The 24,620-nt window shown below is 50.6% G+C and overlaps 1 protein-coding gene across 1 annotated transcript; it reads left to right on the forward strand.

Moving 5' to 3' along the window:
* The first annotated feature begins 3,953 nt into the window (after nt 1–3,953).
* Nucleotides 3,954–24,180, forward strand: CACNG8 (calcium voltage-gated channel auxiliary subunit gamma 8). Its single transcript, XM_074315954.1, has 5 exons — nt 3,954–5,251; nt 7,849–8,313; nt 16,230–16,313; nt 17,311–17,451; nt 18,658–24,180. Exons 2-5 carry the CDS (start codon nt 8,136–8,138, stop codon nt 19,389–19,391), a joined length of 1,137 nt encoding a protein of 378 aa, XP_074172055.1. The 5' UTR covers nt 3,954–5,251; nt 7,849–8,135; the 3' UTR covers nt 19,392–24,180.
* The last annotated feature ends 440 nt before the right edge of the window (nt 24,181–24,620 follow it).

A 24,620-nucleotide genomic window follows, 5' to 3' on the forward strand; every position in this document is an offset into this window, starting at 1 on the left:
AGCTCTGAATGTTAGAAAAAGCCTGTAGGGGCCATGTGAAAATTGGACTGGAAGAAACCAGTGGTATAGGCTGGTGGCACAGATAAGAGCAGGACAGAGAGAAGGGTATGGATATGAAAGAGATCTAGGAGGGAGAGAGGTCCACACATAGGGAGTGAGGGAGAGGGAGGCATTGGGAGGCCTTAAAGCAACGTTGGCCAAGTGGCCCCTGTGTGACCTTCACAGGGCAATGTGATTTACAGGATGTATTAGGTATCTGTTGTTGTGTAACAAATTACAACAAACACAGTGGCTTAAAAGAAACACATGTTTTATTATCTCACAGTTTCCATGGATCGGGAATCCAGTACAGTACCACTGGGTCCTCTGCTCAGAATCTCACACAGCTGAAGTCAAGATGTCTCACCAGGAGGTTCAGTTGGGGAGAGACCCATTTCCAAGCGCCCCCAGGCTGAGCAGAGTTTGTTTCCTTGTGGCTGTGACCGACGTCCCTATGTTCTCACCAGCAGTTGCCACCTTCAGGTCCTCACCACGTGGCTTCTCACAACAGGTCAATTTGCTCCTTCCACGACAGCAGGAGGATCTCTTGCTTTGAGACTCTCTGACTTCTTGACGCTTTTAAAGGAGATCACCTGGTTAAGTAAGGCCCACCCAGGACGATCTTCCTTTTGATTAGTTTCAAGTCAATGATTAGGAACCTTACTTACACGTGCAAAATCCCTTCACCTTGTCATACAATGTAACCTAATCATGGGGTGGCACCCCATCTTATTCACAGATCTTGCCCACACTCAAAGGGAGGGAATTCTACAGGGTGTGTACACCAGCGGAGGGCAATCTTAGAGTTCTACCTACCATATGGGATCAGAGGGTGAAGGACCTTCTCAGGAGTAAGGGCTTAGCAGAATTACCATGTTTCCCCGAAAATAAGACCTAGCCAGACAATCAGCTCTAATGTGTCTTTTGGAGCAAAAATTAATATAAGACCCGGTCTTATTTTACTATAACATTAGACCGGGTCTTATATAATATAATATAACGTAACGTAACGTAACATAACATAACATAACATAATACTGGGTCTTATATTCATTTTTGCTCCAAACGATGCATTAGAGCTGATTGTCTGGCTAGGTCTTATTTTTGGGGAAACACGGTATCTCTGAGTCTACAGTCTCTAGGTCTCCAGGTCAAGCCCATTGGAGACTTTGGCTAATGTGAGATGAATTCACGAGCAAATTGGGAAATTTGAAAGGGTCCATAACTTGTCTGTGACATTCATTCTGAAGGGTCCTTCCCTGAGATGAAGGGGTGATTAAGGGGTCTAATGTTTCTATCTTACAAAATGAAGTCCAGAGATGCTATCTCATTTCTCAGAAAGATAAACCTATTGAATAGCAATTCCTAGGTACGGATGTGCCCAAGAGACGTGAAAACATTTCCACACAAAAACTTGTACATGAAGGTTCATAGCAGCATTACTCATAATAGCCAAACTGTTGAAATTAGCCAAATATCGAATGGATAAGTGAAATGTAGCATATTCATACAATGAAATGTTATTTGGCAATAAAAGGAAATGAAGCACTGACATAAGTTACAACATGGGTGGAACTTGAAAGCATTATTCTAAGTGAGAGAAGCCAGTAACAAACCAACATATATTGTATCATTCTGTTTGTATGACGTGTCTAGAATCTATACAGACAGAAAGCAGATTAGTGATTGCCCAAGGCTGGGGTGTTATGTGGGGAGATTGGGAGTGGTGGCTGGCTGAGGGGAGTGCGGTCTCTCCTTGGGTTAATGAAAATGTTCTAAAATGGATCTAAACTTGATGGTTGCACTCTTCTGTGATTATAGTTAAAAGCCATTGAATTGTACACTTTAAGTGGGTGAATTGTATGGTATGTGGAGTCTATCTCAGTAAAGCTGCTAAAAAAAAAAAGGAGATAATATCCTCTGAAACAAGAAATCATAATGTAAGTCTGTTGCTTAATGTCACAGGATTAACCCATAGAAGAATGAAAAATATTTATATTGGGAGGAAGAGAGGGAAAAATGAGGTCTACAGGAGTTAAACCCTTATCTATCAGAGAAAAAAAATCCATAATGTTGACACATCCAAGAGATAATTATTATTTAGAGACAGAAAGGCAGGTAAGAGAAGCTAAAAGCTTTAAAAGGCTTTTCCAGTAAGGAACAGGATTTGAGGTGGAACAAACTGAATTCTTTTTATTATAATCCCTTACTATTGGCATCTAGTGGGTACAGACCAGAGATGTTGCTCAACTTCCTACAATGCACAGCATGCCCCCCACCCTATGTCAATACTTCCAATGTTTAAAACCCTGTCTTATTTTATTATCTTACAGTTGTTTTCACCCTTTGAAAGTATCTGTTTTTGTTGTTTATTTTCAGTTACCTTGTTTAGGATATAAACAACCCCTCACCCACCCACCCAAGCACAGAGAAGCAGTGAAGACAGCAAGGGTCTGGAATCTGAAGCCTTCACTGTGATTTGCACCACTACCACGTCCTACCTGCTCCATGTGTTAACTTCCCCCAGCCTCAATTGTCACATCTTTAAAATGGGGCTAATAACGGGACCCAGAAGACTGATTCAATGCCTGCAAATCACTTAGAGTCTGTAATATCAGTGCTTAATTTATATGGCTTCCCATTATTGTCCGCAGCTGTATCCTTCTCCTGGTGGAAGAGCAGAGGCGGAACAAACGTTTCTCAATGGAGTGAATTCCAGCCCCCTTCTCTTGAGGCTGGTGTTCTTTTCTTCTAAACCAGGGGTGTCCGAATATTTCTCTAAACTCCTTTCCCCCATGGGGCATGGTAAGTAAACTGAGCTGTAGAAATTCCAGTAGAAATCTGAGCTGCAGGGTACAGGCTCTTTCTGGGGGAGGTAATTGGATGTGTGGGGTCACAGCTTATCTCTGTCTTCTGACGGCCCCCAAAACAGAGGAGTTGGCTCAGGAATCGTGCATTGAATTAAGTGGCTCTGAAGGTCACCTATGGCTGTCCACCCCTGGCAATCCCCCAGAAAGAGGCTGCTTCATCCCAGCTCTGCCTTTTGTCCCCTGTGATCGTGGGCAAGTCACTAGCCACCTCCAAGCTTCGGTTTGCTAATCTATAATATGGGAACATCAGTGCCCACGTTGCAAAGATTCTGTAAGAATTGCACGAGACCAGAGAGCACGGAGCATGCAAACTGCCTAGCCCAGGACTCCAGGCCAGGTACCTTGCATATTTGACAGCGTTTGCCTGAGGACACAGTCTAGAACAGTGAGCAAAGACCCCTTCTCATCAATGTTCTCATTTAATTGGAGGCAGTTCCTCCCCCCACGATAACTGAGTCTAGAAGAGAGGAAATGTTTTGTCCAAGTTTACACACATGGGGCATCTCTGAGATTTGAACCCAAGACCAAACTTTCTGCTCTCATCTGATTTTCTACCTCAAGTTGTCCACTCCCTACCCACTGGCTACTCGTAACTCTTCTCAGAATTGTGTCATGGCCCTCCTACCTAACCCCAGACAGATTTCTTTCAGACTTATTTCCACCCAAGCTTCTTGCATCCTATTTTTCTCCTCATTCCCATCCCCATCTTGGGGGACTCAAACTCTGAGTTAGGGGTGGGGAGGGGGTAAAAAGAAAAAAAAATGTTGGTGAAACTCAAAAGACTTGCTATCCTTGTAAATTTAATGTAATATAATTTTATTTTCAGGGGATTTTTGCCCCTGCCATTTGAGGGGGTGTGGTGGGAGTGGGAAGACACGGAGAAGTTGAGTTTTCCCTTGGATTTCCAGAAAGGGGAGAGCTCCTGGGGTCCTTTTTAAAAGGCCCTCCCCTCATTTCCGGCCGCTGCTGCCAGCCTTGGCTGGGCGCCTGGATCCTGTTGCTATGACGACAGGAAGAGGCGGTGGCAGCGGCAAGCGATGCTGTGGAGAGATGGAGGCTAGTGGGGGTGGGGGTGGTGGCTTTGAAATGGGGATGGGGGTAGGGATCAGGGGCTGAGGATGCGAGTGGGGAAGGAGGCCGGGGTGTCCTTTCTCTCTGACCTCCTTCATTCCTCTGAGCCTGGCTCCTCTCCAATTTTTCTCCACTTTCCTTTTGATGCCTCCTGGGTCTCTATCTCTGTCTCTCATTCCCTGGCTCTCTTTCTTTCCCATTCACAGTCTCTATCCTCCTGTCTCTCTCTTTGAGTCTCTCTCTTTCCTTTTGTACCTGCCTTTCTGTCTCCAGGCACCTTCTGACACTCAGACCCCTCTCCCCAAAATTTCTCTCATACTTTCTCTCTTTCTCTCTCTCTCTCTCCCTCTCTCCCTCTCTCTCTCCTTTTCTCTTTCTAAAGCATCTTTCTCTGCTAAGACCTTGCCCCATCTTCACTTTCTTTCCCCCCTTTATTTCTCTCTCTCTCCCCCATCCTCTCAGTCTCTCTCTGTGCCTCCCCATCTGTCTCTCCCCCCTCTCTGGATGACTCTCTCACTGTCTCTTCTTTCTTTCTGTTACCCAGACCCTGTCCCCTCCTCCTCTCCCTTACTCCAACCCTTCCCCATCCCCCACCTTCCCCCCAGTCTCTTGGTTTCTCTCTTTGGGTTCTCTGTCTCTGACCCCTTCTCTCTCTGGATATTTCTCTCTCTGTGTGTGTATCTTTCCAACTTCCTTCTGCTACCAGTCACTGCCTCCCCCAAATTTCTCCCTCCCCCGTTTCTGTTTCCCAGTCTCCGGGTCTCTCTCTTTCCGCTTCTCCTTGTCTCTCTCCCTCCCTTTTCGGGTCTCTCTCTTTTTCCCCAGCTTCCTTCTGCCACCCAGACCCTGCCCTCCCAATCATTTTCGTCCCCCCCAGCCATCTCTACTCTGTGGCTCCCCCATCCTCAGCGGCTCCCCCTCCCCCTCCCTCCCTCCTCCCTCCCTCTCTCGTCCTCCAGCTCCGCACTTTACCCAGCGACACGAGAACCAAATTGTCTCCTCACCTTTTTTCCCCCATCCTGACCCCCCCACTCCCTTGGGGCCAGGGCTCAGAGCTGCTCCTCAGCCTCCCCTCCCACCTCAGCACCCCCATCCCCCCTACGCCTCCTCACCTCCACCCCCAATCTGATCGGACGCCTGGGTCCCTCGTTGTTGGGGGAGGGGGACCAGTGAGAATTGGGAACCACAAGGGTTTTTCTGGGGGGGTGCCGACAGGGGGGCTCATCATCCCCTCCCCAGTGCATCGGAGAATTGACCTATCATTAACAGAGGTGAGACAGATCTTTTTATTAATCGGAGGTGGGTGGATGTAGAATGAAGGGTTTGTGATCCCCTAGTTCTGGAGGAAGGAGCTGGTCCCCTTCAGAGGGAGAAGGGATGGTGACCCCTGTCATATCCGGAAGCTTTAGAATTGGGGGTCCCCTGCTCCCTCCTCCTTTGCTGCTGCTGACAGACGGACTAAAGGAACAGCCCCTAAAGCCAAACAGATTGCCCCCCAAATTGACAACAGAAAAGGTCTTCAAATCTTTTTTTGATGAAGAATTTCCTTCATTTATTTCCTGTTTCCATTTCCTCCTGATCTTGGGTTGTAGGGGGCCCAGCAGGGGGAAGGGTACATCCTGAGGTCACAGGCTCACCTGGGTGGGAGCAGAAATTTGCTAGGACAGTGGAGGTGGTGGTGCTGGTGGTGAGGGGCACAGATCCGGAGAGAAGAGGCCCAGAGATGGAGAGGAGAGGAAACTCAGCGTATGCTTGGAGAGGAAAGAGAGGAAGGGGCCAACAGCAAGGAGAGGGAGGCTGGGGTGTCAGTGTCCAGTGTCTGATAGATGGGGCTGGGGTAGGGACTGCTTATGGGCAGGCAGGAATTGAGGTGGGGGAGGGAACACATGTGTGGGGCACTGGGCCCAGTTGCCATAGAGACACCCCCCATAGACAACCTTTTTTAACTGCCCCTCCTTGGAGCAGACCTAGTGGGGGCCAGCTGATGGGGACAGAAGAGGCCAAGGTCACCTGGTACTGGGACCCTGCGTAGTTTTCTTCCCCTTCTATGGCTTCCAGGCTTTTAACTATAATAGGGGGCTTAGGGACAAAGTCTAGGAAAGAGTGAGTGGTGGAAGCAGGTAAAAGACACATGCCTAGAAGGAAGGTTGGGGTAAGGGACAGAAGGCAGGGCTGGGGATGTGGTGGTGGTACTTCTTTGGAAGAGGGAAATGAATGGACACTGGGGGGAGGGGTGCAGAGTGGGAAATTATTCCTAACTGAGAGAGAATTGTAGTCTCGTAGATCATTATTTTCCTGAGGGGCACTGTCTATGGAGGGATTCTTTATAAATTTGGAAGAAAATGCATGTACAATGTATGTTCCTGTACAGGTGATATAGTAGGGGGAGTCCTGGGGGTGTTCCCAAGAAGGGAAGTCTGGGGGCAGGAAGGGGATTTTCCTGAGTAGATGAGATGCTGGGGGTCAGAGTGAGTGGAGAAGAGGGCAGGAGTAAAGGGGATTCTTCATGATATAAAGAAGTCAGGGCAAAGGGGGGGAAGGTTCTTGTAACACGAAGAGAGAGTGGGAGGTCCAAGTGAGTTGGGGAGATCTCGAGTGGGGGGGGGTTATCCGGTGTGATGAGATAAGGAGGTTTGCCCTGGGGTGGGGGTTGGAGGAGTGGGAGATGGTGGAAGGGCAGAAGAGTGGGTGGGGTGGATTTCCTTAGACAGCAGTGGGCTACAGGCCAGCTTGGGAGATTCTGAATGCAGAGGACTTGAGGGTCTGGAGGAAGGGATTCCTATAGGTAGAAAATGCCATGGAGCTCATGGAAGAAATTTTTCTTAATGCAGAAGGAGAAAGTGATGGTCATGATGAGTTTGTCTAAGCTGTAGAGATAGCAGGGGCCAGATTCAGAAGACTTCTTCAAGCAAAGGAAAGAGTGGGGGGGTTTTCTTGAGTCAAAGACATAGTAGGGGATGGGGATAGTCCAAGGGAGATCTTGGGCACTGTTAGAGGGGATGTGATGGAGATGGGCGGTATTCTTCTCTACCAGTTAGTCCAATGTAGTGTTAGTTGCCCATTAAAATCCCCCAGGGAGCTTTTGAAAGCTCAGATGCTCAGGGTCACGCCAGACTAGAAATAAGAATTTCTCAGGTGGGACTCAGGTATCAGTATCTTGAAAGGACCTCTGGTGACCTTTTCAAGGTGCATTGGAGGTTTAGAACCTTGGTCCAAAGACTGAGGGGTTCTCAGTCTTTGCTCAGGGAAGGGGGTTCCCAGGCAGAGGAGATGATGTGTTTGGGGGGGAGGTGGTAGTGCTGGCAACCATGTGGTTCTTGCAGGTTGTGCAAACAGTGAGAATTCTTGGGAAGATTTTCTGTTTAGCTGAAGAGAGATTGAAGGGTTTATGCTTCTTGGATAGGGGACCCAGTAGGTGAAGAGGTGGAACTTGTCTGGAACACAGGAAGCAAGTAGAAATGTCTGAGGAGAATGGTGATGGGGGTCTTGTAGGAGAGGAAGAAGCAGACAAGGCCTTGGGAGGAGGAGCACAGGGTGGGGGGGAGGGAGGTTGGAGTGAGGGAGGGCTTTCCCAGTGGTGAGGGCACTGACCAGAGGGGAGGAGCAGGAGGGGGCTGGAGGGGGCTGGAGGAGTGTTCTAGAGTGTCAGGGATTGTGGGGCTATTTCTGGGAATGGGGTTAGTGGGAAGACTTCCTGGGCAGAGGGAGATTTTTCACAGAACGGGAGGCAGTGGGAAGCATAGTGGAAGTAGTCTGTTCAACCAAGGAAATAGTGGGGTTCTTTTTGGAGTGGGGGGCCTAGGGAGGCTGGCGAAGGTACTGGTGCCTCCTGGTCTAACCCTTTCTGTTGCTGCCTGCCCTCCACCAGCTGGTGACCATGGCTGCCCTCTGACCCCTGCCGGCCGAGCCTCGTCCTCGCCTCCCCCTCCCCAGCCCCACTGGGCCCAGGCCCCCCTACTTCTGCCTGCGCTGTGACCCCCCCCAACCGCCGGCACGGCCCCGCCCCCGCTGCCCCGGTGGTGGCCCACGGCCCCCCGGCTGCCCGTGGTCAAACTGGAGTCGCTGAAGCGCTGGAACGAAGAGAGGGGCCTGTGGTGTGAGAAAGGGGTGCAGGTACTGCTGACAACCGTGGGCGCCTTTGCCGCCTTCGGCCTCATGACCATTGCCATCAGCACCGACTACTGGCTGTACACGCGCGCTCTCATCTGCAACACCACCAACCTGACGGCCAGCGACGACGGGCCGCCCCACCGAGGGGGCGGCGGCTCCTCGGAGAAGAAGGACCCCGGCGGCCTCACCCATTCGGGCCTTTGGAGGATCTGCTGCCTGGAAGGTAGGTGGGGGCCCGCTGTGCCCCTCCATTGAGCCCCTCCCGCGCCTCTCCTGAATCTCCCCAGTGGTCCCTATGGGTGGCCCTTCTTCTCCTGCTGCTCCCCACTCAGGCTCCCCGGTAACCCCTCTCCATCCTTTCAACTCTGCATCCTGGCCTTCGTCTGAATCCCCCCCTAGGTGAACCCCATTCAGGCCTCCCTCCGTGTCTGCACTTGCTGCCTCCGCCCCTCTGAACCCCCTTATCTTCTTTCCTTCATTAGTATTTCTGTTCCCCTCTCGTTCCTCCCTCTCACGTCTTGCTCACATGGGTTCTCTCTGCCTCATTGCCTCCACTCAGCCCTCTCATATGCTTCTCCCTGCTGCCCTCTCACCATTTCTCTTGACCTCCCTCCTCTAAGACGGCCCCCATCGCCCCTGCTTCATGCCCCATTGCATTTTCTCTCTTCCCACATCCTACCCCAGTTCTCTGAGTGCCCCCATTCACAGCCCCTTCCCCATCTCCTCCAACCCTTTGCCGCACTGTGGAGGTCTCTCCCCTCACATGTCATGCCCTGCGTGCCATACCTCATAGCCCTCTCCTCTTTTCTTGCCTGATGCTTTTCCTTCTGGCCTTGCCCGCCGCTCCCCATCAGGTCCCCCATCAGGACTTCTTCCAACTGCCACCCTGCTCCTTAGCCCCCCTCACCTTCCCGATGGCTGTGTCATCTTTCCTCCATCCCAGCCTTCTTTGTTGTCTTCCTCCTTCCAGATCTCCTTGCTCTTTGGTCCCACTTCCTTTTCTAACCTCCATCTCTGTTTTCCCCCTGGTCCTACTCTCTCTGTCACAGCCTCTCTCCTGCTAGATCCCTCTGCATCTGTCCCCTGGGTGACTGCTATCTTTTCACTCCTGTGGACTTCCTCAGAGCCCATCTACAATACTGAGAGGGACTAGCCAATCCCCAAACTCCCCCTTGGGCACCAAAAAGACTGATATCCCTCCACTTCTCCTTTTCGCCCCTCTTTTTTCCATCCTCTCCTCCTGTGTTGTGCTGAGAGCACTTATGATGAGCAGGGAATGTTATTATCTCATTTAATCCTGTGAGCTGGGTGCCACTCTCCTGTTAGGGATGAGAAAACTGAGGCTCAAAAAGGTTAAGCCACTTGCCCAAGGTCACTCAGCTGTGGAAGGGGCAGAGTCAAGAGAACTCAGGTCTGATGGAAGGGACTTGCAGATATGCTTTGTTTGGCATGTGGAGTGTTTCAAACTGAAACCCAAATCTGAATCAGTTGCCAACATTTAAAAATAGGGAGATTTCACATTGAAAATCGATTTCCGACTTCTTTTGAACTAATGGAAGTACTGACAGCACAGGGCCTGCATTCTGCAGTGGCCACGATGGTCTGGATCTGAGTAGCAGCTGCTTCCTCAGATTAGACATGGGGTTTCCGTTTCCCCGTAGCCGCCTTGGCTCCCTATTGCTTCACATTTTGACCACTTCTCTCATTGTGTTACTTTTTGCCTCCGTGAGTATTTGACTTCAGGTTCCTTCACTGGTCTGATTGAGCACCAGGCACAGAGCAAAGTGGGCTGGCTTGCATCCTGCAACCCCTAGGGCAGCGTAGGGCACAGAGTAAGACTGCCATTAATTAATTAATTAATTAATTCATTCATTCATTCATTCAACAACCAATATTTATTAAGTGCATACTATGTGCCAGGAACTATTCTTGATTCTGGGACTACAGCAGTGGGAAAAAAAAAGGGCAGACAAAAAAAAAATCCCTGTTTTTATGTCATATTCTAGAGAGAGGAACAGATAATAAAAGAAATAATTAAACATTTAGGGTGTTAGATAGAACTAAGTGCCAAGGAGGAAAAAGAGCTAAAGAGGAGATATGGAAGTGTGAGGGTGAGCGTGTGAAATCGTGTTGAAGGAGGCTTGGGAGGTGACGTGAGTAGAGGTCTGCAGGAAGTGAGAGATGGGGCCATGGGGCTGCCTGCAGGAGCAGGCTTCGGGCTAGAGAAGGAGCCAGAGCAAAGGTTCTGAGGTAAGGCCACAGGGAAGCTGAGTGGCTGGGCAGGGTGCGTTCGGGGGACCAGGTAGGAGGGCCCTGAGCTCATATGTCCTAGTGGTTCAGCAGGGTCTTTTGCTTTCTGCATCGCAGCTTCTCGAGCAGAGGCGTGATGTGAGCTGGTTTAGACTTTCCCAGGATGCCTGTTGCTGCTGTGTTGGGAAATTAAGGGGAAGGCAAGAGGGAAAGCGGGAGGGGGCTTGTCAGGGGCTCGAGTGCTGGAGTTTGGGAAGTGGTTTGAATGCAGACCAGATTCCAAAGCAACAGCGGGCAGGAGTTCCTGGCGGGGCAGTTACGGGGTATGAGAGAGAAGAGCTGGGGCATCTCTAAAGCAGCGTTTCTCAGCCTCGGAGTGGGTAGCATTCTGGGATGGTATTTGCATGTTGTGGGGGGCTGTCCTGGGTATTGTAGGGTATTTAGCAGCATCCTGCCTCTACCTTCCAAATGCGAGTAGCACCTCCCAGTTGTGACAACTGTCTCTAGACTAGGAATACAATTACCTGTGGTAGGGAATCACGTCTCTAAGACAGCGGCCTGAGCGCTTGAGAATGGGGCCTGGGGGCGTTCATAAGATGGCACAGCAGGTATTTCATTTTCTTTATTCTTGTTTCTCTCATCTAATTTAGTATAAGGAGGGCGATCCTGAGCTCAGTTTTGGAAGTGTTGAGTTTAAAATGCCTATTATATATATCATCACCTAGGACAGCAGTGAGCAGGTAAAGGGCCTGTAACGTGCCATACAGTCAATAATTTAGGCTTTGTGCAGCATACAGTCTGTCACGACCGTGACTGAAAGCAACCAGAGATGACATGTGAGTGAATGACCAAGGTTGTGTTCCACTTACAGACACTGACATTTGAGTTTTATTTTCACTTGCCACAAAATACTCTCTTGATATTTTTTCAATCATTAAAAAAATGTAAAACCACTTTTCACTGGGTTTGGCCCATGGGCCGCAGTTTGCAGACCCTTGATCTAGGCTGTCAGCAATATGATATGAGGCCAGAGTTCAGGGGACAGTCTTGGCTAGATACAAACTGGGGGTCTGGCATATGAATGGATGAGAATGAGAAGAGACAGCAAAAAATTAGTTGAAGGGCTGCAAGCTGAGCTAGTCCACCATTAAAAGACAATCAAAAAGATGAGAAGCCAGCAGAAAGAGGTGAGAAAGGAGTGGCCACAGAGGTTTGGGTGAAATGAGGAAGAGGGTGTCCCAGAAGGCAAAGGAAGTGTCATAAGGAGGGGGTGCATGCAGGCTGACTTTCTTGTTACCATAATTGTCATTCATTTGTCACTGAATGCTCACAAGAGCCCTGTGCAGTATGTACTATTAAATCCCCAAGTGCTAGAAATGGAAGCTGAGGTTCAGGGAAATGAAACAATTTTCCCAAGGTCACACAGCTAATGCACAGTAGAGTCCGGATTTGAATCCAGGTCTGTTTTGTTTCCTAGGGGAACAAAGCAACACATCCACCAACCTCCAGCCCATTGGGGGGATCCAGGAGTGTAGAATTTGGTCCCATTGAGCCACTTCCTACTGAAGGCACTGTGTCCCCGGGAATTCTTGGGGTCCATCCCCATCTCTGACAGACTCAGGAGAATGTAGTGGTCGGGTTTATCTCCTGTCTGCTACACACAGCATGGTGACCTTGAGCCATGTATTTCACGTTTCTGTGCCTTTTTCCCATCTTTGGTGAAATGGGGATTAGAACAGCCCCTAACCACAGGGTTATGGAGGGGGTCAATTAGTTAGTATGTGTAAAGCATTTAAAAGGCTAGCAGGCACAGTGTAAGGGCCTCCCCTTACACTGCAGTTTATATTGTGTAGTTCTTATTATTATTCGGAATCCAGATGACCTGCTCCTTGATAATCCAGAAGTCCCAGGGTCTTGTCCAGCACATCCCAACAGAAACACCACACAGACGGCATACATGATTTAAATTTTTCTAGTAGTTACATTAAAACAAGTAAACAGGAAAAAGTAAATGAATATCATTTAAACAATATAATACACTCATATAAAGGTTAACAATATATTTTATTTAACCCAGCAGAGCCAAAATCTTATCATTTTAATATGTAATCAATATAAAAAATTATTAATGAAATACGCAATTTTTTCATACTAAGTCTGAAATCAGTGAGTAATTTACACTCACAGCTCATCTCAATTGCCAAGTTTCAAGTGCCCAAGAGCCACCCAGGGCTGGTGGCATCTGTATTGATCTGATCCCTCCCCAGGGATCTCAGGCACAATCCCAGGTCCTTACTCATTACATAACAACTGAGACCCAGAGCCCATTTATTCAAGCCGACTATACAAAGCTCCTGTGCTCAGCACTTTGCATGCCTTATTATCTCGTGGAGTTATCCCACTCTTAACTGTACCAGGGGAAGGTATTATTATCTCTCGTGTTTGTCAGAGCAAGAAGCTAATGGCCAGAAAGGGGTAGGGAGACAGCCACATAGTCACCCAACATGTAAGGGGCAGAGCCTGCTGGAACCCTCTTCTTCACGTGTCCTTAATGCAGCCCATTCTGCCTTCACTCCAGTCTACCCAGGTCTGTGTGAGGCAGGCTCCCTGAGACCCTCGGGGACACCTCACTGCCATCGCCACACATGGAAAGTCCCAGCTCAATCAAGTCATATAACACACAGAGGATGCCCCCTAACCCCCGAGTGTCCTTCATTTGATGGTGTATTTCACTGACTCTTATCAAATGCTATAAGGTCATGAGGACACAGAGGCTCAGGGTAGCCCTGGCATGTGAGTCCAGAGTCCGTCCTTGTAGCCACCAAAGCCAACACGCTTCACCTTGGAAGCCCAGCTACTCTTGCTTCCCCATGACTTACCGTTTGCATGGGTCTCAGCAGCTTCTTTCACCCCATGCCTCAGTTTCCTCTCCTGTAAAGCAGGGGACCTGTTGTTGCTTTGGGCCCCTAGGATTTGTCATAAGTATTAAGTGCGTTAATCTCTGTCAACTGCTTGGAGCAGTGCCTGGTGTGTGGTTAGCCCTCAGGAAGTACTAGTTATCATTCCTGCTGTCACCACTGATTTGCTGACGGAGTCTGCATGCTGTGTACTCTCCATGCTCAATCTCATTGAATTATCACTAATGTTGTGAGAGAAGTACTGGATCCCATTCAGGAAAGGAGAGGACTTGAACCCTCAATCTTACCTACACACCATACTGGATGTGCTGATGGGTAAGAGTTTGTACTTAAGAGGTGTATATTCATTCATTCTTTCTTTTTAAAAAATTGTGATAAAATGCACATAACATAAAATTTATCATTTGAACTATTTTTAAGTGTACAGTTTAGTGGTGTTAAGTATATTTACATTGTTGTGCAACCATCACCACCATCCATTTCCAGATCTCTTCTTATCTTGCAAAACTGAAACTCTGTCTCCTTAAACAATAATTCCCCATTTCCTCTCCTTCCAGCTCCTGGCAACCACCATTCTACTTTCTGTCTCTATGAATTTTCTCCTGTAGGTATGTCATAGGAGTGGAATCATGTAGTATTTGTTTTTTTGTGACTGGCTTATTGCACTGAACATAATGTCCTCAAGTGTCATCCATGTTGTAGCACGTGTCAGAATTTCCTTCTTTTTTACAGCTGGATAATATTCCATTGAGTGTATAGGCCACCTTTTGTTTATTCACTCATCCATTGATGGACATTTGGGTTGCTTTTGGCCATTGTGAATAATGCTGCTATGAAAATGGGTGTACAAATATTTCTTAGAGACCCTGCTTTCAATTATTTTGAGTATATACCCCAAAGTGGAAATGCTGGATTGTATAGTAATCCTGTTTTTAATTTTTTGAGGAACTTCCATACTATTTTCCATAATGACTGCACCACTTTACATGCCCACCAACAGTGCACAAGGGTCCCAATTTCTCCATATCCTCGTCAACACTTAATTAAATAATTAATTTGTATAGTAGCCATCCTAATGGGTATGAGGTGGTATCTCATTGTGATTTTGGTCTGCATTTCCCTCACGATTAGTGATGTTGAGCATCTTTTCATGTGCTTGTTGGCCCGTTCAATCTTTCTTGCATAAAAATATTTATTAAGTACTTATTATATGCTAGGCATTGTCCTAGAGGCTGGGGACACAGTGGTGAACAGCACATATGCTTACATCCAAGTAGGGCAAACTGCTATGTGTTTGAATCTGCTTCTACCATCCACCAGCTGTGAATTGAACCCTTTCTGTGCCTCTGTTTCCTCATCTGGACAATGGGCATGTTGACTGAATGACCGACCACTTAGTTGTGATCCAGGCAAAGTGCTAAATCTCTTTACCTGGATTCAATCCTCACGTCAACCCCATGGGGTAGGTCTTATTATTCCCTTTCTCTATGTGAAGGAACTGAAGCAAGTTGTCCTAAGTAATGCCAACAAGGTTACAGAATAAGGATGTGATGAAGCTGGGCTTCATTATCAAGCAGTGGGACTCCGATTCCCAATGTTTGGCCTCTGCACGACGCCAATAACATTATCTGTTTCATGGGACTCTGGGGAGCTCCTAGGAAGCACTTAACAATGTCAGCTCTTAGAGGGATTACTCACTGCCTTATAGTCCTTCTTCCCAGTCCTTGTGTTTATCCTCACTCCTTTCCCTGTCATCTTCTGCTTCTACTCTGCCCTTCTGCTATCCTTATACTCATTCATTTGTTCATTGGTTCATTCGTTCATTCAACACCCATTTCTTGAGGCCTTCTTTCTGCCAGGCAATTCTAGAGACACACAGAGGAATCAGACTCCATGCCTCCACCCTGGCAGAAACTCTCAGCTTGCTAAGAAGAAACTCATAAATCAACTGGATACATGCCAAAAAGGGGGTAGCACAGGGAGCTGCTGCACCCCAGAGGGGGAACCTGACCCAACTTGAGTGGGAAGATTGAGTGTGTGTGCATCCGTCAGTGCAGGGAATGCTTCCCGGAGGTCCTCCATGAGCTGTCCACTTGTAGGGTGTTTGATCAAGGAAGAATGTGAGTGGAATGTTTCACACCTGGGCAAAGGCATGGAGGTTGGAAGGAGCTTGGAGAAGAAAGGAAAAGAGATGTATTTATATTTATGCTTATTTATATATCAATCTCCAGCTATGTGCTAGAACACGACCTGTCCTCAAAGATGAGATAATCAATTCCCAAAGGGTGTGAGGTCCGGATCTGAGGATAGAATTCTGAGGTGGAGGAAGAGGGTGAGACTGAATGCCTACAGGCATTCCCCTTCACGTGCCTCTGCTTACTCCAACCATTCCATTTCCTTCCAGCGGATTCCTGGTAAGACACTGGGAATCCCATTCCTTAGACACAGGACTGAAGAGACTACAACTCCCATGACCCACCGGGGTCGCTCACACCCCCCCCCCACACACACACTCAGTTGGACTCAAGACTTCATAGGGCCTCATGGGAAATGTAGTCCTCGCCCTCTGCAGCCTCCTTCGTTTTCCCACGCATTTTCAGACTCGTCAACGAGTTCAGAGTTAGAAGGGCGCCTTGACGTTGCTGAAACCAACGTCTTTCTTACACAGGCGTAAACAAAGCCAGAGAGGCTGCGCGTCCTAGCCCAGGTTTTCAGGGAAAAATCCTGGTGGCCTTTTAGTGAGTGTTGGAGGATTTTTTTTTTCTTTTTCTTTTTTTTTCTTTTTAAGCCATGGGGCAACTAAGGCCAGAGAGGTTGAAAGTTTGTCCCAGATGCCGAGACAGGCTCAGGAGCCAGGACTTCCTGTCTCCCAATCAGTCCAGAGAGATAAGGGATTTATGGAAGGGGAGGGTCTTCTCTCACGGGGGTTCCCCCAACTCTTAAGACCCCCATCATCCCCACCCCGCTTCAGGGTTGAAAAGAGGCGTCTGCGTGAAGATCAACCATTTCCCGGAGGACACGGACTACGACCATGACAGCGCGGAGTATCTGCTCCGTACGTGGGGGTCCGGGACTGCGGGGGTGAGGGCGGGGGCGGGAGAGGGGCCGGTCACTCAGATCGACACGCAGAGATGAATGTGCTAGCCAATCCACATCCAGACACTGAGATCCTTTGGTCCAAGGTGGGCTCGGTAATCCCTCTCCCCCCCCCTCCTCTCACCTTGGGGCGGGTTGAGGGGGGATCCCGAGAGCTGGTTGGCCGCCGTGCTGTCCTGGGCACTGGCGGCAACTCTGCTCTGTGACTGGTTGTCGCTCTCTGGGCTGCGATTGGCCTTTTATCTCTGGGCTGTGAGGCAATCTGCGGCGCCGAATGGCCAAGCTCTGGAGCGGGCTGGGGAAGCATGTGATGCGATTGGTAACTACCCCGAGAACGCGGCAATTCCTGAATTATGATTGGCTGTGGCCTCAGCCAGACTCAGAAATCGTAAAATCTGTTTGCCTGGGGTTTGGGGGGTGGATAGAAAGGATTGCAGAGAGATAAAAGGAGAGAGAAAGGGAAACCCAGAGCTATAAATGAAGCCAGGCAGGAAAGGGGAGAGGGGCAGAGAGAAGGGAGAGAGGGAGAGAAGAAAAACCCAGAGAGACAGATGAAGCCAGGCGGAGAGGGGAGAGGGGAGAGAAATAAGAGATTTCATAGAGGGATCTGGAGAAAAGAAATACACAGAAAGGAAGGCAAGGAGTGTATGAGAAAGAAAAAGAAAGGGAGGGAGTGCGCAGAGACAAGTTCAGAGAAAAAGAAGCAGAGTGATTTAGTGGAAAAAGAAATAAAATGCCAGGAGAGAGAAAAATAGACCAAGGAAGAAAGAAAAGGACAAAAAGAGAGAGGAAATCAGATCGAGAAATAGAGAAATTTTAAAAAGGAGAGAGAATGAAGCCCAAAATAACTAGAACATAGGAAGGGAACTAGGTAGGGACAAGTGGAGAAGACGCGCAGGCGGCTGCGTCTGACCACCCTGGACTCCCCTCCCCCTCCTCTTCTTTCTCCCTGGCAGGAGTTGTCCGGGCCTCTAGCATCTTCCCCATCCTCAGCGCCATCCTGCTGCTGCTCGGGGGCGTGTGCGTGGCGGCCTCCCGGGTCTACAAGTCCAAGAGGAACATCATTCTGGGCGCAGGGATCCTGTTCGTGGCAGCAGGTGAGAGGCAGAGGGAAGGGGCGGCCGGCCTGGGCGGCCCACATGCGAAGCCACGCGTGTATGTGAGTGTGTGTGTGTGTGTGTGTGTGTGTGTACGCGCGCGGCGTAAAGCCACCTTGCCCCGGGCGCTTCCTGGGGCCAGGAGCCTGCCTAAGCTCTTCCCAAGCTCCATCGTCACCCTCTGGAGAAGGTAGGTGTCCTCTTTGCGCCGTTTTGGGGCGAGTGAACCCAGCACAGATAGGTGTCTAGTGCGTAATCCGGCCTGCGAGGAGATTAGGTTCCAAAACCCGCGGTTCTGATGACGTAAGGGGAGGAACTTGGGAGATGGGATGGGACCTTCAGACAGAATTGGGGTCTTGAAGATAGAGGGGCAGAGCTGGGCATTGCAGAGGGAGAAAGTAATTTGGGTGAAGATGTAGAGGAGCCTGCTTTACGGGGCGGACCTTGTGGATCCCAGTGGATCCAAGAAGTGGGGCTGGTCCAAGGAAACCATCCAGATCAACTCCGAGTGAGGCATGTCGTTAAGGGTAAGCCCCCCTTAATACCCAAAATGAGTAGTGCTGGAGATTCCAGGGGGCAGAACTTTTTTGAAGAAGTGGAACCCAGAGAAGTGGGCGGATTTAGCATAAAGAGCAGGGGGTGCGTTGGGGATGGGTGAACATATGCAGGGAGCGGGGTTAGCTAAACAGGGGGATGGAGCTTACCCTATCTGAGTACAGGGCCTAGACCATCTGGGGCGGTACCTGCACCAGCTGAGGAGGAGTTTAGACCATCAAGGGCAGGGAGCTTGAGCTAGCCAGGCCAAGGACCACCCAGGGTGGGGTCTGGACCATTTGGGCATGGCCGAGGCTACCTGGGGGCGGGGCTTAGGCCATCTTGGGGCTGGACCTAGACCAACTGGGTTAGAGTTTAGATCACCTGGGATGGGAATGTGACCATCTGGACCATTAAGAGCAGGGGCCTAGACCATCTGGGGGTGGGGCTTAAACCTGAAGGGTTGAAGTCTGGACCATTTGGAGAGTGTCCTAAGCTACCTGGAGGCGGAAACTGGGCCAGCTGGAGAGGAGTTTAGAACACTTGGGACCGGGCTCCGACCATCCGGCGGGGCCTATATTATCGGGGCGCAGCTTAGGTCGGCGGAGGCGGGGCGGGGCGGGGCCGGGGCGGGGATGGCGTCGAGGCTCCCGTCTGACCGTCCCCGCCTAGGCCTGAGCAACATCATCGGCGTGATCGTGTACATCTCTGCCAACGCGGGCGAGCCGGGCCCGAAGCGGGACGAGGAAAAGAAGAACCACTATTCGTACGGCTGGTCCTTCTACTTTGGCGGGCTGTCATTCATCCTGGCCGAGGTGATCGGCGTGCTGGCCGTCAACATTTACATCGAGCGCAGCCGCGAGGCACACTGCCAGTCTCGCTCGGACCTGCTCAAGGCCGGCGGGGGCGCGGGCGGCAGTGGCGGGAGCGGCCCCTCGGCCATCCTCCGTCTGCCCAGTTACCGCTTCCGCTACCGCCGCCGCTCCCGCTCTAGCTCCCGCTCCAGCGAGCCATCGCCGTCGCGGGACGCGTCTCCCGGCGGCGCCGGGGGTCCAGGCTTCGCATCCACTGACATCTCCATGTACACGCTCAGCCGCGACCCGTCCAAGGGCAGCGTGGCGGCGGGGCTGGCGGGGGCCGGCGGTGGGGCGTTCGGCGGTGCGGCTGGGGGCGCAGGCGGCGGGTCGGGCGCCGAGCGGGACCGCGGGGGGGCACCTGGCTTCCTCACGCTGCACAACGCCTTCCCCAAGGATGCGGGCGGAGGCGTCACGGTCACGGTAACCGGGCCCCCAGCCGCGCCCGCACCTGCCCCACCAGCGCCCGCCGCGCCCACCCCTGGGACCCTGGCCAAGGAGACCGCCGCCTCCAACACCAACACCCTCAACAGGAAAACCACGCCGGTGTAGGGGCGCGCCGGGGGCGCCGGGGGGCGTGGCCGGGGCGCGTGCGCGGGCGCGCGTGCAACGAGGGAGCCAGGGGTCGGAGGTGCCTCCCTCCTTCCCCGTGAGCGCGCTGGAGACTGGCCCTACCCCTGCGACCCCTCCCCATCCCCCGGACGCGGGGAGGCCCCCCATCCCCCCATCAGGGATCAGGGACCCCGATGGAGGGGTCAGGGGAGGGAAGGGAGGGGGCCGTGTGAGGGAACGTCATGTTTTATTTTTTTGTGGGGTTGGGGGGAGGGGGGAGGGCTGTGGTGTTTTTTGCAGTTTTGAGATGTTTTCTTTTTAATGTTTTGCTGTGTGCATGTGGGGGCTGGCGGGGGGCGGGAGGGACTCCCAACCCAGCCCAACTCCTGGAGAGGGGCCCATAACTCACGAATATATAGTTATACCTACAAACTATATGCTCTATATAAAGAGACAGGTAAAGAGAAGGGGTGAGGAAAGGCGGAGTGACAAGGCATGGATGTGGACATTCATTTACTTTTTCATTCATTATTCCACAAGTGTTTACTATTTTCATTTATTACCGGCAATTTATTTGTGCACCTAAGTGCTAGACATTGTGTTGAATGTTGAATACACAGCGAGGAAGACAAATAGGGCCCCCAATGTCCTTATGGAGTTTACATCTTGTGCATTAGATAGACAATCAAAAACTGCACAACAGTAAGTTGCAGTTAGGATATATGAGAAATCCGAAGTGCTACAAAATGCTCCATCAGGGGGGCTTAACCCAGTTGGAAAGGAAGGGATATTTTATCTGACACTGAAAGGATGACAAGCTAGCCAAGTGAAGCTGGTGGGAAGTGTTTAGCCAGAGAACAGCATATGCAAAGGCCCTGGGGCAGGAGGAGCTTCCAGAGAAAGCTACCAAGTAGTGAGCCAGGTGCATATGTAACAAGATGAGGCTGGAGACATAGACAGGGCCAGACTGACCGGAGACTTCTAGGTTAGCTGTGGAGTTTAAACATTATTCTGAGGGCAGTGGGGAGCCATGAAATGAATGGCTTTCAGCAGGAGCACATTGTGAATGGTGTTCAAAGGGGAGGCAGGAACTCAAGAGATGAGAGTTAGAGGCAGAGACATGCTGGAATTCAGCATCAAACAGGCACTGGTCCTTGAAGTTCACAAGGAGGGGAGGAAGCAGATAATGGCACAAACACTGAAGCACAGGAATGGTGTCTGGCATGCAGGAAAGGTGCTGGGACTTACAGATTAGTGTTTCATTCATTCATTCAGCCATTCACTTGCTGACATTTTTGAGCTGCTAATGTACCAGGCAGCAGCGCACTAAAATCAGGATACCCTGAGGTGAAACAATGAAGCAGACCCTACAGGAGCCTTTAAACACCACAACCTAGGCAGGACTACCACGATGAGCACCTTCAACAGCAGAGTGACCAGCTGCCAGGAGTGGGCAGTACTCAGAAATTTCCCGGAGAATGTCAGGCCCGGCCTGGGTTTCAGAAGGATGAGTAGGAGTCTGCCAGATGATGAAGGGGTGAGGAAGGCTTTTGGGCAAAAGAACTACTCGGGCAAAGGCCTGAATGAGTGAAACAGTGCAGTGCATGGGGACAGGGTGGGGGCGAGAGGTAAGCCCAGAGAAGTGGCTAGAAGCCAGAGTCTGAGGTGCTGGAGTTCCAGGCAGAGGGGTTGGGATGTTCTAAGGGTAGTGAGGAGACATGGGAGAGCTTTGAGCAGGCTAAGGGCAGGATCAGATGGTGTTAAAAGGAGCCTCCTGGGATGAGACTGGTGCAGTGAGAGGAGGGCAGTTGAACTGGACAAGGGCTGTGGGGGTGGAGAGGAGTATGAGTTTGAAGGTCACTGAGGACACAGAAGGGCTGGTGCTTGGTGGGTGTTCCTTCATTGTCTCAGCAAATATTTCCTGAGGTCTCCCAGGTGCCAAGCCCCGTACTGCCAGATGCTGGGAGTGCAGAGATGATTCAGGCCCTGCCCTGCCCACCAGGGGATCCTAGTCCCCTGGGAAGACAGATGGGACATAGAGGGAGTGGGCAGCAATGGCACCAGGCAATGTCAGGGAGAGATGCTGGAAAATGTGGGGCAAGGAATACAAATTAGCAAGACTGGAACTTGGTGTGGGGATGATCAATGGAGAGAAGGGGGACATGAAGATGTGGAGTTAAAGACACAAGTTTGGTGGGAGAGGGGGCTCTTTGGTGGAGGAGGGGGCAGAACTCAATAGGGATAGTGGTTTCTAGGGTCCAAGGGCCAAAAAGCAAGAAAGAAGTAGAGGATGGGCAGAGGGAGAGAAATAGGAGGGGAGTTGGAGGAGGAGAGATGGAGAGAGGCTCGAGGGAAGGGAGATGGGGAGGAAGGATGAGGGCAATAGAGACCCAAACTAGGTGAGTCAGTGAGAAAAAGGAAGGCGATTCAGAGAGGTGAGAAAAAAGGACAGGCGAGAGACTGATGCAAAGGTGCATGAAGAAGAAGACATCTGAGATATAAAAGCGCACAGAGATGGAGAGATAGAACAACAGAGAAAGATCCAGAGATCTGCCTGGGAAGAAATATGAAGACTTGAAAGTGAGTATAATGTATAGGAATGACTCATTTCTTGGCTTGCTTGTTTTCAGTATTCAAGAAATAGTCATTGAGTGCCATCCTGTTCTAGACTCAGGCTAGGCCCAATGCTTATGTTGAGCAGACAGTCAAGGTCCAGCTGTCCTGGAACCCACAGGAGAGGCAAACAATTAGTAATAAGAGAATTTCAGTTTTGGGGAACTGCTTTAAAAACTAGGCAGGATGTGGTGACAAAGATGGTGCAGGGGCTTTGAGAAGACCTCCCTGCAGAGGTAACATTTGAACAGAAATGTGGGTTTTGAAAAGGAAAGGGACAGGGCAAGCTTTCTGGCCATAGCAGGTAGCACAAATGCCCAGAGAAGTCCCCAGGTTATCAAGGAGGCTCTGAAGTGGTCGGCAAGTTAACAAGCGTGAGCAAATCTGGGTGAGGTCAGAAGCGCAGGCTGGTCAATCCTGCCAATCACGTAGGGCCTTGTAGTCCTGGGAAGAAACTTGAATTTTATTCTAGACTCCATAGGATGAGCACAAGCATTGAATGATTATATTTTTATTTAAACAAACAAACAAAATAATAGAACCAAGTTGTGCTGAGAATAGATTTAGGAGTGAAAGTGGCTGTAAGGAGTTAGGGCTGTTAACCTTGTCCGTTTCAGGCTGATGGTGGCCTGGACCCACATGGAGTCAGGAGAGCAATGGAAGAAGGGGGCACAGGATTTTGGAAGCAGAGCTTATAGTGGTGGCGAACTGGATGTAGCAGGAGAGGGAAAGAGAAACCAAAGTGAGGGAAAGAGGAACTCTTAATTGGGCATGTGCCACTTAAGTGGATGCTGCTGGGTACCCTCAGAAAGGGGGCCACCAGGAAAGAGTCAGGATAGAGGTGGAAGAATTGGGTGTCCTCTTTTGGACATGGTCTAAAAGAGATGACTGAGAAACCCAAGTGGGGTATCAGGTAGCCAGTTGGTAATGTGAGACTACAGCTGGGGGGAGAGGTCATGGCTAGAAATACAAGTTTTGGAAACATCAGCATATAGGAGATGTTTAAAGCTGCGGGACGGGATGAGGTGACCTAGGAGATGAGTGTGGATGGAGAGGTGACCCCGGCCAGAGACTGGGGGCATGTGCATCAGGGCAGAAGGGGAACATGAGGTAGCCCAAGACCAGGAGGAAGGTTGGGAGAGCGAAGTGACTGTTGCTTTGATACCGGGACCTTGATATGAGGCCACTGCAGTGCAGTGGTGGGGACTGGGTCTCTGCTTGAGTGGAAAGAGAAAGAAAGAGGGAGGGAAAGGAGATTAGACCATTCTGGTATGCAAGTGACAAGAACCTCCACAGCAAAGAAAGTTTGTACCCTTTCTGTGAAAGGAGAGACAGGGACATGGTGGACAGAACTGAAATGAGAGTTGTTACAACAGGCATACTGAGAAAGATGGGGAGACCCAGGGCTGGGAGGGGCATACATTCGGGGTAGGGGGAGCAGGTGGACCATCCCCAGGGCTGCCCTGCCAGCTACCAGCACCAAGCTCACTCAGAATCCCTCTCTGGAGCCTGTCAAGGCCTGGGAAGATCCAGTGAAGTGAAATGAAGAGCAGGTTTCACCCATTCATTTAAGAAATTTCCGGAGGCCTTCCAGCTGCACCAAGCCCTGCCTCTCGGAGCTGCCTGGGTCGGGAGACAGGTAGGGCAGCCAATTAGAATGCAGAGGGAGGTGACATCTGATGTGGGCACCTTCCCTAGCTTGGGAGGGAATGTGTGTGTGTGTGTGTGTGTGTGTGTCAACAGCTCTCTTCATCTATTCATTCATTAGCCCATACATACATTCATTCATCTAACACACATTTCCTAAGGCTTCCTGTGTGGTCCTGGGCTGGGTGGTGCTGAGGATGAGGAGACAAGTTCCTTCTGCACCAGGGCCCTGCCCCAGGCTGGAAAGAGCTGACAGACACTCCCAGTGACATCCCAGGGTGATGTGTGCTCCATTGGAAGTGCCACAGGGGACACCAGCCCCACTGGAGCAGCCAACCATGGGCGAAGGAGTTGGTGAAAGTTGGGACCCACCTGGGCCTTGGGCACAAGGGCTGTGGGTGGGCGTGAAGTGTTGAAGACCAGGAGAGACAGGGATTCCACACAGCTGTACTGTCCCTGCTCCTGGGGGAGTGAAACTGCATGGAAGGTCCTCTGGGGTGCCCCGGTCTAATAAACTCAATGAAGAGGACTGTGGCTCTGATTCCTGTGCCTCCGACACCCAGCCTCTCCCTAGGCCTGCTCTTTCTACCTCCTGGGGAGCTGAGGACTCCAGCATCATAGTCTCTCATTCTACCTTCAAGACCCAGGGATCTGGGCCCCAGCCTCCTCCCTCAGACCCAGGAGTCCATGCCCCCACCCCCACCAGCCTGTGACCCAGAAGCCCAAGTTCCTAGGCTCCTTTCTCAGACAACAGAGCCCCAGACCTTCCTTCAGGGCCCCAGAGACCGAGCTCCCAGTCCCCGTTTGATCCAGGATTCTAAGTCTGCAATCTCCCTCCCCCCCAGTACTCAGGAGTTGACGTCCCCAGGTTTTTTCTCTTTCAGGGACCCTAGGCTCCCGGCCCCAGCCCCTCCTCCCTCGAAGGAATTCTGGTTCCCAACTGGGCCTGCTCGAGACCAAAAATCTCGG

Source organism: Rhinolophus sinicus, linkage group LG11, assembly GCF_036562045.2.
Source record: "Rhinolophus sinicus isolate RSC01 linkage group LG11, ASM3656204v1, whole genome shotgun sequence".
Lineage (NCBI taxonomy): Eukaryota > Metazoa > Chordata > Mammalia > Chiroptera > Rhinolophidae > Rhinolophus > Rhinolophus sinicus.